Source organism: Oenanthe melanoleuca, chromosome 2 (genome assembly GCF_029582105.1).
Source record: "Oenanthe melanoleuca isolate GR-GAL-2019-014 chromosome 2, OMel1.0, whole genome shotgun sequence".
Taxonomy (NCBI): Eukaryota; Metazoa; Chordata; class Aves; order Passeriformes; family Muscicapidae; genus Oenanthe; species Oenanthe melanoleuca.
Genome location: NC_079335.1, coordinates 23,620,586 through 23,639,669, shown reverse-complemented (window position 1 = coordinate 23,639,669; position 19,084 = coordinate 23,620,586). Strand labels below are relative to the sequence as shown.

General features: G+C 43.1%; 1 protein-coding gene across 1 annotated transcript; it reads right to left on the bottom strand.

The window, feature by feature from the left end:
- Positions 1-6,919: 6,919 nt before the first annotated feature.
- Positions 6,920-15,793, bottom strand: GEM (GTP binding protein overexpressed in skeletal muscle). Its single transcript, XM_056485377.1, has 5 exons — positions 15,640-15,793; positions 13,588-13,930; positions 10,487-10,563; positions 9,802-10,006; positions 6,920-8,176 (listed from the first exon to the last, which is right to left on the bottom strand). Exons 2-5 carry the CDS (start codon positions 13,919-13,921, stop codon positions 7,899-7,901), a joined length of 894 nt encoding a protein of 297 aa, XP_056341352.1. The 5' UTR covers positions 13,922-13,930; positions 15,640-15,793; the 3' UTR covers positions 6,920-7,898.
- Positions 15,794-19,084: the final 3,291 nt, after the last annotated feature.

The following is a 19,084-nucleotide window of genomic DNA, read 5'->3' as shown; positions in this document are numbered from 1 at the left end:
ACCCAGGGCACAACTTAAAGGAAGTGGCAGATGGGCCAGGTGAAACCATGACATATTTACTTCTCATGCAGCAGAATTACATAACTTCTTACCCACAAGTAAAAGAGCAGATCCCTTTTTGGCACTTAGTGCTGTCTAGATTTTATAAAAATGACACTGTCTGGTCCTCAGAACAAGTAACATCAGCCAGACTACTTGCTTGAGCAAAAATCTGCAGGCATATTTGCTGCAGGCAGCTGTCTTCCTCCTCATTGTATGATGCAATCCCAAACACTGGCAGGGGTGACAGAGCTGCCCTTTACCAACTTGTCACCTCTTTTCAGGTTTCCATGTAAGATACATATCTACAAGATCTTGATCTGATGATACTCATGAAGAAAAGCTTTGTTGCACTCAGCATATAGAAATTGTAACCTGTAACCAAACAGAAGTATTTAAATCCCTAATTAGGACAAATGTGCATTACAAATTGGTAATTTTCAAAATATTGCATGAAAGAGATGCATTTGAATGGAGCACAGTTAACATAAAAACTCCTTTTGATGATGAAGGATCTCATAAGACTGGGTAGAAAGATGGCAGGTGAGCAGTCACAGGTCACTGTGGTTTGAACACAGTGTGTAATGGCAGCCAAATGTCAACAAACACATCAACACACATGGGACATAGTCAAAAAGTGGACTGAAAGCAGGAAAGAAAATTAAGCTTTTCACTCTCTAACACAGGAAAGAGAACTATATTTTATCATTCTCTAAAATGTAGCATCTAGGGCAAAATGAACTGCAGCTTTTCTCTCTCCTGCAGAGAATCAAAGGAACAGTGATGGGCAAAAAACACACAGTTAAGTGGTTGGAGCAGCTGCCTTAAGGGAAATACTAACAGGTTTTGGACTTTTTGGTGTGGAGAGGAGAAGGCTAAGGGGGAAATGTCAGATAATTTCAGTTTCACAAAGCTAGTGGGGAAAGTGAGTGAAAAACTGCTGCTCACAAGGTCCCATAGGTGATGCTCTAAACAGCATCTCCTGTTGCTGCTTTGCCCTCTTTTCTCAGAAACAGCACAGACCTGGAGGAACAGCACATCCAAAGCTGCAGGGCATTTCTTCTCTCTGGGTCTGTAGATTGTGTTTTGATAATTATCCAGGGGCAGTCTGAAGTCCATAAACCAAGGAATATCAATTTGCTTTTCCAAGCTGCCCTGTGAACCTCTGTTCTCAGGACTTCATCAGCTGGGCACACCACCCCAGCCCCAGCAGAGATGCCAGTGGAGCTACCTCTGTCAAAGTCCATGTGCTGCACATCCTGGTGGGGCTGGGCAACTTCCAAATACCACTGCTGGCAAAAACCCTACCATGGGTGCTAAGGGAGCATTCCAGCTCCAGTGGCTTACTTCTGAATGGAGCAAGGTGAGGAGGAGCAAATGCAGCCATTCATGGCACAAGGTTGCACCAAGAGAAGGAGGAAAACCTCAAAGCACAGAAGACTGAGAATAAAGTTAAGAAGCAACTAAAAGGGGATTGTGACAGCAAAGCTTGAGAGCATCCCACTGGGCACTGCTCAGGGATTCAAGGTGTGTAGAGAGGGAATAAATACATCCTGAGCAGTGTGAGAGCAAAGCTGTGGATTGTAGAAATGCACACATGCTACTTGTGGCATTAGTCACGGGGCACCAGATGTGGCAACAGATGTGGGGTTCTTTCTGACCCCCAGATGCTCTACAGGCACCTAACTCCAGAGCTCTCAGGCTCCTGCTCTGAGCTCTTGGCTTTAACTTGTCAAGTAATCTTATATAAGCAAAGCAGCTAATAGTTAAAAATGTTTTTTATTACAAAGCACATCTTATTACAAAGCACATCAGTCTCAACAGGCAATAGCAAAAGCAATGGCAAAAGCAGTAGAAAAGCAGCAGCAATAAGCAAATGGCTAGAAGCAAATGGCTAAAAGCCACAATGGCTAAAAGCAACACAGTACATAGTCTTTTATAGCAATACAATACATAGTCTTTTATAGCAATACAATACATAGTCTTTTATAGCATTTTTCCAACAAGCTAAGATGCAAGCTCATTCTTTAACCTATTAGAATTGTAGCTTCTTAGCACACCAGGTTATGTATAACACTATGCATAGAATCCTGTTCTATCTAAGAAATGCAAGCAATATTCTTGCTATAACTCTATTATGTCTAAGTCCTGTCTACAACTGCAGGTCTGGAGCCTCTACTGAAGATATCAATATTTTTGCAACCTTCACTAGAACACAAGCTACTGCTGTGGATCAGAACTTACTCTAAGACTTATTCAATCCTTGCCCTCCAATTTCTCTCTGAAGAATTCAGAGAGACCCCTAACTCACTGACTCCAACAGTTACTGAAAGCCACAGGTAGACACAAAAATAGTAGCCTGGCCATGCCAAAATTATTGAGGCCCATTCTGAGCTCAGTGGATGTTACACCAGTCAGCAATTTAGTGAAACACACACAGCATCAAAGAATGGGTGCAAGGCTCAGAGGAGCTGGAATATCCTTCCTCCAGAGCAGCAGCCACCAAACTCCCCCTCATCCCTGCATGGGAGGGCTCCTAGCCCCACCTCAGTGGCAGTGCCAGGTCTGGGGGGACAGGGTGTCCCAGGCTTGTCACACCCACTAAGGACAGGGGGGAAGAAAGGCTGGTCCCTGCATGCAGTTATTACAGATACAGGAGCTGAAGTCAGGCATCCCTCAGTGCCTCCATGTGACAATCTCAATTTTCTCATTGAAGTTTCCTCCTGCCTTTCTCCTGTTGGCCCAAAGAGCAGTCAAAGGTCTTGTCTGGGCAACCTTTGTGTCTAACAGGAGGCTTTCGAGTGCCGAGTATCATGAACAACTCCTATTTAGAAAGTAATTTCATTTTAAAATGACTCATGCATAAATTTCAAGACTTGGAGGAAGTGTGCTACCTAATCATCTTCTGTGCTACCTAATCATCTTCTCAGGAAATTATTAACCATGTTCCAGCAGCACTGTAAAAATTGGGCACACAGGGCTGGTGTGCTCTCTCATGGGTGTGTTGAAGCCACTCCACTGTCTGACAGCAGTTGCAGCAAAACTGCTGAGGTCACAAGTAACTTGCATAGTGAATTTCAGTGGCTCTGGAAAAGGGAAAAAATCCCCATTACCTTGATGATGTCACATTTGTGATTACAGAGGATAAATGCAGAAGTACTGCAGGCCCCTGTGTGAGGTGGTCGCTGAGGGAGGAGTGGGGCTTGCTGCAACATCTGTGGGAGATTTCTGGAGTGACAATGCCAGGAGGGGCAGGTGGGGAAGTTGTCAGGTTGTACACTGACATTATGGGTTCTCTGGTCATGCCCTATACTGGGATTCACCCTTTTTCCTGCATCCATCCCTACATCCAGCACATGGTCCTTTCTGGAAGCAATGGCACAAAAAAAGCTTCCCTGCAGATTTCTGGAGCATAGTGAAGAGAATAACATGGTGCTCCCATTTTTTAACTGCAGGAGGTTACATTTAGAGAATTAGAAGTTACTCTATAAACCTCTCACAGAGTCTGCCATGTTCAAAAGTGCTGGCAGTGTATGACCAGCAATGTGACATTTTAGCAAGAGTTTAACACAAGATGTCACATGTGTCTTGGGTGGTACTGCAAACCTACAGTTGCATGGGTCCTACAAGTGAAAAATCACAAAAGAAAGTGTTTTTCTTTTTCTACTCTCTCTGTTCTGTGCTACCACAATGAACCAGAACTGGTGGGGACTGCAGGCAAGGCAGACAGATCTATTAAATAATATTTAACACACTTGGAAGCCACATCTGATAAAACCTGCAGTGTGCTGAACACCACGTCAGCCCACAGCACTTGCCCTCCTCACTGAGCAATGAGTTAGGACCAGTCCCAGAGCTCACACTCATTTGTCTCCTGTGCTTGTGAGTCAGATCCAGGAACGATTTACATGATTCATTCTGCTCTACAGTCTTCAGAGGTGTTGTAAGAAATGAGCTGCAGGGTTCACTTTTGGACAGTCAGGAGTTTAGTAGTCCAGGGATCTCATCAGTACCTTGTCTCTTCTCTGCATGCCACAGATTTTTCTGAAAAGCCTTCCCAGGGAAGAAGGAAGAGCTGTAGCAGATTGTAAGATCACAGAACTCAACTGCTTCCTTCCTCTGCAGCAGCCCTCTGTAGATCCCATTATCTTCACCAGTGCTGTTGCTGTAGGGAGCCCTTTCTGCCATTTCTATCTGAACCCCAAAAAGCCCAAGAGAGAAAACTCAGGTCTTTATAGGTTTCCATGGGGTTGATATTGAAAGGCTTGTATATGTGAGGGTCAAATTCACAGTACATCCATTGATTTTATTGAAAATATCTTTCTTTTACTTGACTAAATTTTATCAATAATTCTCTCAAATCCAAAATCCTTTAGCACCTTGAAAATCCCCATAGTGCCATAATAACGAGTGTGTTTTCTCCCAAAGCATAAGTAAACTTTTCTTTATGCAGTTCATCTGTCATGATTAAAGATTACATGCTCTGTAATTCCTCTTACAAACCTGATCTATCTTCTTGAAGAGAGCTTTTTATAACAGCTATTTCACAATAATTGGCATTTTGTGTGTTCTTAGACTTCTTTTTTCTGTACTTATTTTCTTCTATTTTATTTGGACTCTGTGAGTTTTGCTGTTTTGGCCTTGGTGTGCTCAGTGCTGTGACTCACGTATTCCACAGGCACTGCCAAATCTCTGGGTCCAGCATTGTAATTATCACATTAGGATCTGTCATTGTAGCCCTGACTTAATAAACAGCAGAGCAGTGATTAGGATCGTTGATTGATCCATTCCACAGTTTTGACACTCACATCTGAGACAAACAGAGGGACTGTTAAAGATATTAGAGACTTGAAATATCAGCATTCCAGAGTAAATTAGTGCTAATCAGTCATTCCAGGTACACTAGCTTTTATAAATAGTAAGAATTGCTGTATTTGGTAATCTGGTGATGATGGACTGAAACCATGACTCAGATTAATCTCATGAGCTGCAAGGGAAAACCCCAGCCCTTCCTCCACACCCAGCTTGCTGCAGCCATTAGCACCAGAGCAGATGGTTTGGGTTCCTTCAGGTGGAACTCTCAGTGCCCTTCAGGAGTGCATCTCAGGCACTGCAGTCCCTGGTGCACATTCAATCCACAGGACCAGTCTAGACCAGGTTCAAAACAAGAAAAGCCCTGAAATGTGCAAAGTGTAGAGCTCAGCACCAGCTCTCTCACTCCCCATCCACAGGTGAGAAATAACACACTCTGGTGGTGTCTGAGCTGCAGCTCCATGGGGTACATGCTGCTAACCAGTGGATTTTCACCCTACAACCTCCCCTGTGCTCTGCCTGAACACCTAAGGCAAGCATGGAGCCTGCAGGGTGATCCAAAAGACATGAAAGGGGGAGGCATGTGTTTAAACTGTTTTGGTCCAAAGGCAGTTCCGTGCTGTTCAGAGACCAGCAGCAGCCCCAGAGACAGAACTGCAGTGATGCCTGCTTGCTGTGAACAGGAAAAGCCAGGTGACATGCCATGCCCACTGCACAGCTCTCTGTGGCAGCTTGTGACATCTCAGGGGAATGGTCCTACCTCACTGGGGGTTTTTTTGAAAAATCCTATGTTTTAGAAGAAAATTCTGTTATCCTGTTAAGAGTGGAAGGACATGAGCGAGGATATGAAAACTTACTGGGCAATTCCAAATTTTTATCATATCACTGATGTATCTTGATATCATAATGATGTTATGAACATGAATGTATGATCAACATGGACATTTTGCATTTCTTCAAAACCTGTTTGGTTTAGATTTGTAGCTTGACAGATATAGAATAGACTAAGGAAATATGCTGCTTGCATACTTTCAGTTTTTCAGTTTCATAAACTTTCAATTTTATGAACTTTTCAGTTCATATTTTCAGAAAGCAATACTTTCAGTTCATAAATATAATCTTAAAAATGTAATTTGTGCAATTTTGTTTTCACTTTTGAATGGGTGAAAGGTTCTGAGAGTTTAAAAGTTCTGAAAACGAAATTCTCTGGACTGCTCTGGGTTGACCTTAGGTTGCATGCTGACAGCTCAAAAGTGTTCATCCAAAATCCAGCAACATGGATCTTGTTTGTGCTTGTTTCAAAAGGTTTCTTTTTTCTGTACTTGTCAACACTTTATTCTAGAACAGAAATTTCCTTCCAGGGAGATCTTAATACCACACAAGCATTAAGCTGTTCTGCAATGGGATGTTTTACCCCTAGAGAGCTGCTAGAAGTCCTCTCCTGAGCAGAGGAAATTGTGGGCAAACACTCAGCATGCCCCTTCCTGTCCAGAGCATTTGGTGCATTAAAACTGTGCAGCCCAAAATGGGGAATCCAAGTTTCACCTCATTCGTTCATGTTTTTGCCTTCATTATCTGGGAAGATGAGCTGCCAGGCTGGAGATTTGGCTTTTCTGAGTCATGTGGCCAAAACTATAATGGCTGTACCTCTGACCAGCATAGTCAAAAGGAAAAAAGGCAGAACTATGCCCAACAGCAAGTGAGGATTAGGGCACAGCATGCCAGCTACCTGCTTTCTGCCCCTGAATGTAACTTTTCACTTCTCTTCATCTCCAAAACTGGGGTAACAGCACTCACCTACATTTCTAAAGTGTTTACAGGCTAAAGGGCAAACACCTTTGCTAGGAAGGATTTATTTCTGTCACCACAAGCCCATTTTTAAAGGAGGGATATTGTGCACTCCTCTCTGAGGCTCCTGGTGCTTCCTGCCCTGAGATCCTGGGTTGCTATGCAGCCTGTGTTCATGTAAGGAATCCTCACTGCCCTTCTCAAGCAGCAAACCTGCCCAGCATGCACAAACCTTTCTCTTATTGAAAACATTCTTAGGGATTTTCTACTGAGGCTCAAAGACAGTCATACATTTTATTTATTTTATTACAAGGCATGTAAAAACTTGCATATCTGAAAAAAAGATATTAGATAGAAAACGGTAATAAAATTAACATTATTATCTTAAGAAAATTGGTAATAAATACATTTCCCCTTGACATTAAAATGCTTGTTATTTTGCACAATAAATACAGCATAGCTCTGGCATAGAGAAAGGCCAAGGATGGATACAAGAAGTCCATGTGGTGGCATAAAAAAGCTCCGGTGATTTTTAAAGGTTTGGCATCCTGCACTTGATGCACTTTGATACAATTTGCACTTTAATTTTACTATGATTTTTAAACAGACCCATAATATAAAAACTTGATAGGAAAATTTGTTTGACTATAGGATTTTTTCCTTTAAATATTTTCAAAGTAAGAGATGTGTAAATTCACTGAAACTAATCCTCAAAATAAAGAAAAAATACAGAACAGGTGTCTTTGTGGTTATTCTACAAAAATGCATTTTTTTTATCTGTGGGTGCTCAAGCCTGACCAGCCAACTGACAAGGGACCAATCTCCAGTCAGTTCCTCAATTCTTTACACAGTTTTAAAAAAGAAATATTAACAAAAGGAGAAAGAGTAAAGACAGTAGTATTCACTTCCCAAGTTATGGAGTTTGAGGTTCATAAACTATTATCCAAAGGTGAGAGGAGAAAGAATAGGTGTATTCCAGAACAGTTCCCTGCATCATTTTGGGTCTTTCTGGTCTATACTTTTCAAACTACTGACAAAAAAAAAAAAAAAAAAAAAAAAAAAAAAAAAAAAAAAAAAAAAAAAAGAGGAAGAGATATTTCCATGCACTGTGCTGTTCTTATGCCAGCACATATCATCACAATCACAACTGTGAACCTAAGTCACTGATAGCCCAATCTAATATAGATTGATTGATTGTCCTATGACAAAGTTAGATAATGTCCACAAAATGCCACAAGCTCTGGCAGAGTCCAGCGTTCTTAAAGTACTGATAGGTCATGGCAAGACTTGGACTTGAGTTTGAAGGCCATGTTCTTGTTGTTCTTGGCAACGATTTTCCCCCAGAAGCGCCTGGCTTTCTTGGGGATGCTCTCCCTGCGTTTCTGCAGCGCCAGCCGCTTCTCGTTCTTCTCCTTGCTGTCCCTGCGGAGCCGCACCTGCCGCACGATGCCCTCGAACAGCTCCTTCACGTTGTGCTGCACGGCTGCCGACGTCTCGATGAACTTGCAGTCGAACACCACGGCACAGGCTCGCCCCTCTGCAAAACCACACGGTGCATGTGGTTACACGGGGTCACAAGGCTCAGGGAGGGGGACAAGGACGGGCTGCCACCTGCGGGGGAGTCAGGGCCACCAGGGGATTCCTCCAGCCTGATATAGCTCACATAAGTCTTTAATCACCTGATGATGCCTGCTGGCCCATGATCCCTCTGCCCTGTGTCACAGCACAGCTGCTTCCCAGAGGAAGGGGGGAGCATGGGGGTTAATCCCCTCCCAGTAAAGCCCAGCCCGTGCTGCTGGCTGTGAAGGTAGAGCAGAATGATGGACTTGAGCTGGGACCCTGAAGGGAGGCAGCAAAGCCTCAACACCCCCTGGCCACCTTTGGTGCAGACTCCCTGAAGCTGCACTGAAGGGTGATGATGGCACTCTCCAGGCACACAGCACAGCACTGGAGCAGGGCACTTTGTTCCTTCATGGGCCGTGGGTGTCAACCAGAGCCTTGGAACTGGGGCAGTTTCAGTGAGAACAGACACGAGTACAAAACCTAATAAAGGGTGTCTATGACTTCAGGGGTACATCTGAAATCATAGTTCTTATTGTCAATTACATTAGCCTAAGCTAAACCTGACAGCTCTTTCACACGCAAGCCAATTTATTGTCTTCTGACTTGCTGTGAAACCATTGCCAGGGCGGCTACAGTGATGTGGATTCACCTGCCATCTTCCTAAAGATCCTGCAAGCTGGGCAAAGACAAATGAGAGGAAACTCTGGGCTCCCCATGAACCCCTCAGTTCAAGCTCTTCACTTGGGGAAGCTGTGACAAGAGCCAGAGGAACTGTGCACATCCACAGAGAAAGCAAAAAAAATCTAGCTCAACTGGGAAACAGAAGAGCAGAACAGCTGCAGAGAGAAGAAAACTCTGAGTAGAAGAACCCATGTTTCTGATGGGCCAAGACAAGAACATTTAATGCACAGTTGTATATTAGGGTGTGTCAGCTCAGCCTTAGGGAAGACCCTCCAAGAAGAAATTTTACTGGCTGCAGATGATGAGAGCCAGCAGCAGTGTTCCCAACAGTTTCTCCATTCCTATTTATGGGTTTAGTGGTTATCCATTTGTGTGCAGCCAAGGGAAGGCTGATTTAGCATCCCAAAGCAAGGCAGTAAGGAGACCTTTTCTGAAAGGCTGCACAGTTCCTGTCCAGACTAGCAAAACAAAGATTGAGAGGGAATTTTAATTCATTGGGGAGGACAGAGAACTGGTTATAAAGAAGAGAAAATCTGGCAGCAGAATAAAAGGGGGCTAAACTCGTTATGCATAAACATGCATTGGGAATACAAAGGGTTTCCAGCTACCAGAGAAATCACATATTGCAGTGATCTTACACTAGGAGCTGGAAGGGAAGAAATCCCATTTATGATGGTACTTACTACATGTAGGAAACGGATTATCTGACATATAACAGTATTACCAAGGAAGGCTTAAGGACTTGGCAGACCCTTCCCAGTCTTCTGCCCTCTTTTCCAGTCCTCTTTTATTTTATTACTCTTTTATTGCCCAGTGCTGATCACAATGTACTCCCTCAGCCAGAGCACTGCAGTTTGCCCAAGAGCTACCAGATGACTTGTGAAGTTTATCTCGGGTTTATGCCCACCATTTCCTTACCTGCCACTGAAACCTCGCGGCACCTGACGAGGTCACTTTTGTTGCCAACCAGAATGATGGGGATGTCTTCTTTCTGGCGCGCCCTGCGGAGCTGTATCCTGAGCTCTGAGGCCTTCTCAAAGCTCGCGCGGTCGGTGATGGAGTACACGATCAGGTAGGCGTCTCCCACTTGCATGCAGTGCTCTCGAATCCATTCTCCCTCCCGCTGCTCAAATCAAACCGTCAGACATCGTTATGCCCACAGCAGATTTTACTTCGAAAGTAAAACATTAGAGAATCCAAATGCATTCCTGCTGTAAACTGTAATGGGTATGGTTTGAATCACAGTTATACTGCAAGTAATTCCAATGTGGTGATGGTATGAATACTTCACCACAAAGGAGGGCAAAAACTTGCCCCAGATAATTTATTGTGCTGGCTTTAGGCTGGAATGAGCAAGGTCTGGAAAGAAAGCTTGAATGTTTTTATTATTGTTTAAAAAAATGAAGACTTGAACTTCTCAGGCTCACAGTGTGGAGCCATTAGGCACGCTTGCCTTGATGTGGGGTGGAATTAATCCTATATCTTCCCTGATTCTGATGCATGGAAATGCCTATTTTCTTTCCTAAAGGAAACTTGCTCTTTATATTAGCAGATATTCATATACACTTTCCTTTCAGCATTTGACTAGAACAAATTAAAGTACCTTATTATCCCACATGTCGAGCAGGATAACAGTTGCGCTCTCGCCATCCACCATCAGAGTTCTTTCATACGTGTCTTCTGGAAAGAAAAGAACAAAGATTGGTGATACATTATTTTGGGTCATCATATACATTACAAAACTCCAAGTTGTTGAATGTGGGGAATTTGTTCACAGAGTTATTGAGCCAAATTTTAGGTCGGCTCACATCCAGTTCTTTCCTCATTTCCATCAGCACTGAATCTGTGCACTGTTCATTATTGGTTGCCTGACTTTCCATGATAGATGAAGGAGGCTGAAAGATCAGGAAACAAAATGTTCATTATTTTGGCTGATAGTCTCTTTATCTTATGTGGGAGAGAGAAAACAGAACCAGTGGAAGAAATAACCAAAGGCTGAACATTTGCCCCATGGGAGCAGCAGAGTCCAGCGAGGCTGAGTAATGGAAAATATTTGCTTTTGCTTTAGCATGGACAATTTACGGGTGAGCAGTCACTGCTGCTGAGAGCAACACAGCGAGCAGCCTACCCTGTGAGGAGGACAGGCTGGTGTGAGGCAGCAGCTGTTGAGTTTGAGACAGACTGAGACTTCTGTTGCACACTCTCTCCCACTACACAGTTTCCCACATCGCCTTTGATGCCAAATAGCAGGAAAATCAAAAAAGCACAGGTCAGTTGTTTTGTACTGCAGCCATAAAAATTCATATCTAGATTATGAATGCAATGTGGCAAAATTCTGCCTAGATTTAAGGAGGCTTTTGCCACTCTGGATTTTGATCAATCCTTGCTGTGAAATCTGCTTCAAATACCAATCTTTCTTCTTTTTCCCCAAAGCTGAGGACACAAGAATGAGCACTGAGGAGTTTGGACCCATTTCTATTCTCATACTAGTGGTCAGATCTGTCCCAACCACACTTGTAGATAGGGCTGCCTCTCACCTGTGCCTCATTAAGACTCCTGCTGTGCACTGATGAAGTGAACTTTCCCCTAAATTGTAATCAGAGCCTTTCCTCAAATCTAGGGATCTACATCCTAGCAAAAGAATAAGCCAAAAATACTACACATTTAAAATAGTCAGATGGAGCCCATGCTTAAAATGTCAAGACTAAAAACACAGCTAATCACTAAGAGTGGTTTCCCTTGAGGTTCCAAGAGTATGAGGCTTGTGTTCATGATTTAGCTTCATCTTATAATCAGTAGCAAAGCCTCTCCATAAAAGCAGCTGTACTCCTCTGTTAGCTGGCTACCCTGAAACTATCCTCTTGTGTAATAAAATTTCCAGTGTGTAAACTAAAGTTCCAGTTTGTAAAGTTAAGTAAATAGTTTCTTCAAGTGACTGAGCATCTGTGAGAGAATAAGCTCCATGCAGAGGACAAAATCCAGAAGACTCCTTCTGCACTGCATTACATATAGAGAAGCTACAAATGTATAATCACACTCCTTGAAAATACTGTGCCTAAATAGTCATATTCAGCACTGATTTACACCTTGGTCAGTCCTAAGGAACTTCTGTAGAATATAAAACACACTGAAAGGGAGTACTTTGTTAATTTAATGCTGTTTTCAAAGCTGACACTAAAAAAAAAATGAGAGATATAACAACAGCAAGATTTCCAATTATCTCTTCAGAGCTGGCCTTGAAAATCTGTCACTGCTATACTCCAAGCAATGCTGCTGGAAGTGCAATGGAAAGAGGAAGCCACACGGCTTCACATGAAGGAAAACTGCCTGACAGGCAGTTTCCAAATCAGCTGCACTTTCTGGTGGCTTGTCCAAGGATCCTACTCTAATTCAGTTATTCAGCACTGAAAAAAACTTTTATCAGAGATGCTCCAGGCTGAGAAGTTAGTAGAACTATGGAAAAAGTTGATGGCAGAAGCTGAAGGCAGAGCACGCCTAAATCAGTGAATTTCAAACCCCCCAAAGCACAAATCCCTGTGTATCCAGTCTGAGACAGCAAACAAGGAAAATGTGAGTCCAGCCTTCCTGATACTGGGCTTTTTTACAACCTGGGCAAAACTTCTCCTAACTGGAGAGTTACACACACAAAAAAGAAGCTGTCCTGCCTATGCCCCCCTGAAGGCTGGAAGAGAAGCCCAGAAATTCTCTGTGGTAGCACTGGCACCATCACACCAAGGGAATACAGGCAGGAGACAGAAGGGATATGGGAGAGACAAAGAAAGCCCTGCATAGTGACAAACAGAACCCGGCAGCAAACTGCATGTCCCCTGAAAGCAACAGTGACTACATCCTTAGGGACAGAGCAGATTTCTGTGGCAGCACAGCCCTTCCTCATCAATATTCTGCACACAATATAGCTCAGGACTTGGTGCTACAGCTTCACCTTCTTCATGGTCTGATCTTTGGGATTAAAGAACACTCTGCAATCCTAAACAAAGCAAGGGGGCAAAGCGAGGAGGAATCATCAAAGAGAACCCTACAGCTTGTGTCTTTGCCCCAGTGGGCAACAGGCAACCAGAGTTCTCCTATTCGGTTGAAGGACTTTTATCTTTTTTCCTCCTGGAGGAGCCCATGCTGTGCAAGTAACACGAAACAAGGTTTTTACTCAAAAGTTTATATATTTTACTCAAAGTCCATAAAGCCTGTGCTAAGGCAATCTGTATATACAGAAAAATTGTGATGACTTCTAATGATTTTTGGAAGTGACTTTATTTTTATATATGATTTTAAAGTATTTAATTTGTGTAAAGTGAGGACCTGCAATTGTTTTCTCTCCCTCAAGGAGAGCTATAGTCAGCCCTGTGATGCCAGTGATGCCAACACAAATGTTGGACCAGCATGAAACCTCAAGTAGACTCTTGTGTAGCATCATCACAAGCAGGAATGAGGCAGTTTCTAACAGGTATTTTTGGAATGAAATAGCATGGGAATCTGAATTGCTGTATTTCAGTGGCTTTCAATCACTATTAGAGAGTATCTCATTCATCTTATTTCTTTAATAGAGTTCAATCAGTTTTGGTGATCAGACCCAAATGTTTGTTACCTCTGGCTTATATCAAACAGCCTCTCTCTTTTGCTGTGCCAATTACTACAGGCAGAGCTGCCTGCAAGCCAGCCCCAAGAGCCCAGCACGTAACCACCTACCTCCCAGCAGCTCACAGTCGCTGTCAATGCTGTCGTGCACCCCTGCAAAGATGTTGGCCAGCGAGGACTTGCCCACGCCGTGCTCCCCGATCAGCACCACGCGGTAGCAGCTGCTGCCCGACTCGGAGGAGATGACGGAGTCGGATGACTCCGAGGACCAGCTCCTCCTGTAATATTCATCAGGGCTGATGGTGTAGCGTTTCTGTGGGTTGTACTCGTTGGAGTCTTTCTGGACCAGCAGGTTCTTTCCATCAGCAGGGATGCTCCATCGCTGCTGCTGCTGGTGCAGGCTGCTGTTGTGGGTGCGACGCATGGTGACATTGTTGAGAGTCATTTTCAACCCCTAGGGAGAAATAGGGAAATCACAAATGTTACCCACTAAATATTTAGAAATGCTTTCTTACTAGCTTCAAGGGGCCACATCATGCTCCTCTGTAGGGACCTAATAGGTGAGAAAAGAAAAATAAGCATTTCTGCACTCTTGGTGCACTCTGCATTCTTGATGGCACACCAAGAAATATTTTAATTACTGGTTAAGGAGACAGAGCCTGTTTCTTAGGGATAACACCACCCTCACATGCTAAATCCCATCTTGTTTAGCCTCTACTAGCTCAGGGCTGTGCTAAATGCAGCCCAGTCCTGGAAGAGGGAGGCATTGCTGTGTCCCAGGAGCAGCAGGAAGGAACTGTGCTCACCACACCGGTCCTACACAGCAGCTGCAGCCCTGCCAAGAGTCTGCCTGTGGTGCAGACAATTCCACCTCCTTTTGGCTTCACTGGGGACAGAGAGAGACTGGTCTCAGCTGTCTCCAGCTGCTGGTGCAGCTGGGTGTACAGCATCTTTCTCATTGTCTCTGTTAAGAGCTGAAACTCCTGGGGAAGAAATAAGGCATAATTCACTGCACTCTCAGACAACTCTGGCACAAAAAGCCATGCAAGCAAGTCTTGCTGTCATGGGGTGGATTTGGGTCTTATCTGTGTCCATGTAAACAGAGAATGATTCTGCCTCAGACAAGGACTTTTTGGCTGGTAAGAGGGAGTACATAGTAAAATCCAACAGCTTTTCTGAGGAGGTACAAGTTTAGCTTCTACAGGATATATAACTGGGAGAAAAGGCTCATTAATTTATAGATATTAAGTCAATAACTTCATTACCGCACAATTAATTAGACAGGTTCACTCTTTTTACATAAGCACAGCTCTTAATTACATTTTTTTCAGCAAACTCTATTTTGCCTTGCTTGGAGGCAGAGAAGAGTGATGTCATTCTCACAGGCTACCATTTTTAGGAAAGTTTCTTTGATGCATTCCAGCTCCCAAAGTGACCATTATTTAGACATTTTTGGGTTTTGCCCTATATCTGATGTTTCTCAGCTCTCTCCTCTATATAAGTAAATAGGATAATTGTTCATAAAATTCACCCAACCACTTTCAAACCTCAATAATAGATGATGAGCAATAAAAAGTACAGTAAAGCAATAAGTACAAATTGCTATTCTTCTTCATACAAAACTGTCTGAAAACTTCTGTGAATAAATTCCCTGCAGGACCTAGGATAAATATACAGAGAAAATACTGTCTAAACTTATTACAGCATACACCATATTTTCTCTGTGGAGTGCAGTAACTTTGGGGCAAAATGAGATCATTTGCGTGATCCTAGTCACACTAACTTTGTCAGCAAGAAATACATCTAAAGAAGAAATCATGTACTAAGCAAAGGCTGCTTCACAAACAAAATTAAATATTTACTGTGGTTGAATTCTGAAATGCACTTTTACCTTACAGTATCCCCATTGAAAAGACCAGATGAAAAAAAAGCCAGATCTCATTCAGCCAGACAACAGAGAGTAACTCACAACCTGCAACGAGCAGTCACTCACAAAACCATCACAAACATTTCACAATTTAGCCTCTAACAAACTGTCACCCCTCATTAAAAAAAGCCAAACGAGTCACACACTGTGCTCCAAGTTCAAACTGGTTTTGCTACCCCACTCTGCATTTATCTGCCTGGGTCTCCAGCACCTCCAGGGTCCAGATCCTCTCTTACTTGTGCCAGGCTCCCGCAGCCAGTCCAGTCCTTTGCTCCCAGTGCCCCTCTCTGCTGGTGGGCTGTGACACACTGAGCAGCTCTGCCGAAGTAAATCCTCTCCTGCGTTGGGGCTGCCTCTTTAATTCTCCCTCAGCAAACCTGGTTTATATTAAGCCCATCTGATCAGAGACAGGGCTTTTCCGTGACGTGGCTGGCCTTGCCATACTACAGCCAGCCCCCAGCTGGGAGGAAGCAGACATGCAGGAGAGAAAAACCTTGCAAACAATCTCAAAAGACTTACTCAAAATCATGTGATTGTTTTAATATTGCCAGTAAAATAAACACTCTTGGTTCTTGCACGATGAAAACAGGAAAGTGGAACAAAAATAAATAATACATGACATTTAGCCTCAGACAGCTTTTAATTCAAATGTTGTCAAAATTCATGGTGATTTTTAAGTTATCTAAGTTTATTTAGTGCATTAAATTCTGTAAATGCATTATATATCTGTTCTCTGTCTGCAAAGCACACTTAACCCCCTGCTGGACAAAACTATTCTCTGGAATAAAATATCTGAATGTTATTTTGAAATTTTTTAGAAGTAGGAATATTATTCTAGGGGCTTTGTTGCAGTTTTGTTTGTTTCTTTGTTTTGAAAGCTCCAATATTTTCAAATCTGTTATTCTCTGTCAGCCTCCAAGTGACTGTACCCAGTCTCCTGAACTGCATAACCATCTGTCTCTCACTTTTGCTTCAATATTTTACTACCAAGGGCTTGGGAAGACTTCTAACTATGAATTCAGTCTTACTGCAGCTGGATGTTGGCAAAGATGCATCAGAACACTCAAAGTCTGCATGAAGTCCCACAGTGTTGATGCTGTGCACAGGAACTATACAGTGAACAAGTCACAAACCCAGGGTCTGGTCCTTAAATTTTTATAGCCTCATACCTGATTGGCAGGAGAAATTTGACAGAAGGAAAAAAGTCCAAACCTGTTGGAACTTGTAACAACATACTTCTTCATTAACAAAAGAAGAGTAAGAAAATGTGACAGAACTACTTGCTACTTATTTATATAAGTATATATAAACTCTATAGTCAGATCCCAATTATCCAGACTCTAGATTAAATACAATGAGGTCCTACAGCTTTCTTTTATATTTACATATTTACATTTTATACTTACATTTATATTTACAATCTCCTGGTTGCTGAATCTAATAGGACAAGTTCTTATCCTAGAAAGTCTGAACAACTTTGGTTTTAAATAGGGAAATTTTTTTTTCCACGCTACAGGCAAGTAAATCTTTTACTGACAATGTACCTTTATTGAAATGTGCAGAAAATATCTCTTGTTAACACTGCAATTGAAATCTCCTTGCTTTGTTTCCCCTTTGGCTTTATTTCATCCCTGTGTCTTTCATGAGGATTTTCAGGGAGCCATTCTAAAGTTTGAAAAGCCAAGAGCTTTTCACAAAGTAATAGGTACTCATCAATGTACATGGAAATTATGCAGATCTACCAAGGGTAGAATTGAGCAGAAATATGCCCTGATTTTCCTTCACCTGTATTCCAGTGCTTGGCAGCAGCTGACCTGGCCCCAGGTCCTGCACCTTCACCTCACCTCTCTTACACATCAGACTCTGCTGCTGAGTGAGAATCCCAAAGAGCACAAAGGGCCACATCCTTCTGTGTAGCTTGTACAGAGGGGTTTGTAATGCTTACTGCCCAAAATGTAACTACATCTCTCTCCAGGAACGTTTGTGGCATGGACAGTACTTTGCAAAAATACTTTTCTTGTTGGTGTACTCAGCTGAAGTTGCTTGTTTTTTTTGAAACATGTTGGAAACCATGAAGGTGAGTGGGTGGTTGGAGCACAATGCTCTGCACCTCAGGTTTGCACAGCTCTCTGTAAATTGTCTGTAATTTGTCACTGCTGAGTAAAAAAGCAAAACCTGTCCACTGCAGGACTGGAGAGATTTATGGCCAGAGTGATTGCAGCAGAACTGCAGGCTCTAATGTCTCACCCAATTGTTTAACATATATCACAGCAGAAAGTGCAGACAGAAGAAATAAACCAAAGTCAGAAAAGCCTTTGTGTTTAGTTGTAGTTACTGTTAGGTTAGGAATTGCTGGATGTCATCTTTCATATCCTCTTCATAAAATTCAAGGCAGACAAAGAAAACATGTCTCTCCAGAACCACACAATATATCTCTTCCATAAAGCCATCCAGAAGGGTTGTCCCAACATGGCATGAAGTGCTTGTGCTTGGGGAACTTGCACATGTTTTCCTTTGTACTGTTTCTTCTGAGCCTACTCTGGTTTTCCAACTGGACAATTAACCATTAACTCTCCAGGTCCCATTCTGCACTACACATCCACAGGATTGTTGCTCCTCAGAGAATGCCATCAGCACTCATGAACTTCACTCACTCTGTCTGTGGGGAAAACACTTTCTTACTTGTTTTTAAAGCTGGGGAGAGATGCAGCCTTTTTAGCCTGTGGGTACTTACTTATGGGGGATAATAGCAGGTTGGATACTGAAACACATGAACTGAGTCCTTCTCAGGGACAGAAACAATCCCACAGACTGATGGAGACTGGTGCAGTCTGCTCTGTTCAGCCCTTTTGCACTCTTTGCTGGTGAACACTTCCAAGTCCTGTGCCTGCCCACAGCACAGGCAGGAGAAGAGACAAACCACGAGGCTGGTGCTGTCGCAGAGCACCCGAGTGCTTGGACGCAACTGCCTGCTGCAATATTTAAATTCAGAGACATTGTTTTCCTTCCATCTTATCCACCCTCTGCTTCATTAATCACATCTTAAAGGAGTTCTCCCTGCAGCCAGGATGAAGTAAACATTGCAGAGTAGCAGCTCTGCAATCCTTCCCCAGCCAATTACAATTAGACCAGGTGATGAGCAGAGCAATTAGGCAGAAATTTCCCACTGGTTATAAAAGCAGTGCTTTTTAGCTGACACTTAATTTGCCAGTTTGAATTTATGTATATGATGGCAAGAGTAGTTCATCAAACCTTCTGGTGTAAGGGTTATCCACAGAGAGGACATAAATCATCTTGAAGTGGGAGGGAAATTCAAGGGAGGAAAAAAATTTTAAAAAGCAGGAAAAACAAAATTTAGAATTCTTTCAATGGAAACTCTCTGCAGCATGTTTGAAAGTGCACTTTCTCCCCATACATCCAGCAGAGGAGTTCACCTTCATCTTTGCCCTCAGTGGGCCTGACATAGGCAGTGAATGAGGTCTGCTTGCCTGACTCTCCTCCAGACCATTGTGGCATTTCACATTCTGCTCTGCCTTTCACATCTGGCAGTGCTGGCAGCCCTCTGGCTATTCTCAGCCCTACCAACAACAGCAGCTATGGACAGAATTAATTTGGGTGCTGGGCAATGCTGGACACACTGGGAGTGCCCAGAGTCACTGCATGCCCTAGGGAAGCTGCTCC

Coding starts and splice junctions, on each gene's coding strand:
- GEM (XM_056485377.1), bottom strand. CDS start 13,921: ATGACTCTCAACAATGTCACCATGCGTCGCACCCACAACAGCAGCCTG. Junction 10,564..13,587: donor CGACTGTGAGCTGCTGGGAG/GTAGGTGGTTAC, acceptor TTTTCTTTCCAG/AAGACACGTATGAAAGAACT. Junction 10,007..10,486: donor TCGACATGTGGGATAATAAG/GTACTTTAATTT, acceptor TGATTTGAGCAG/CGGGAGGGAGAATGGATTCG.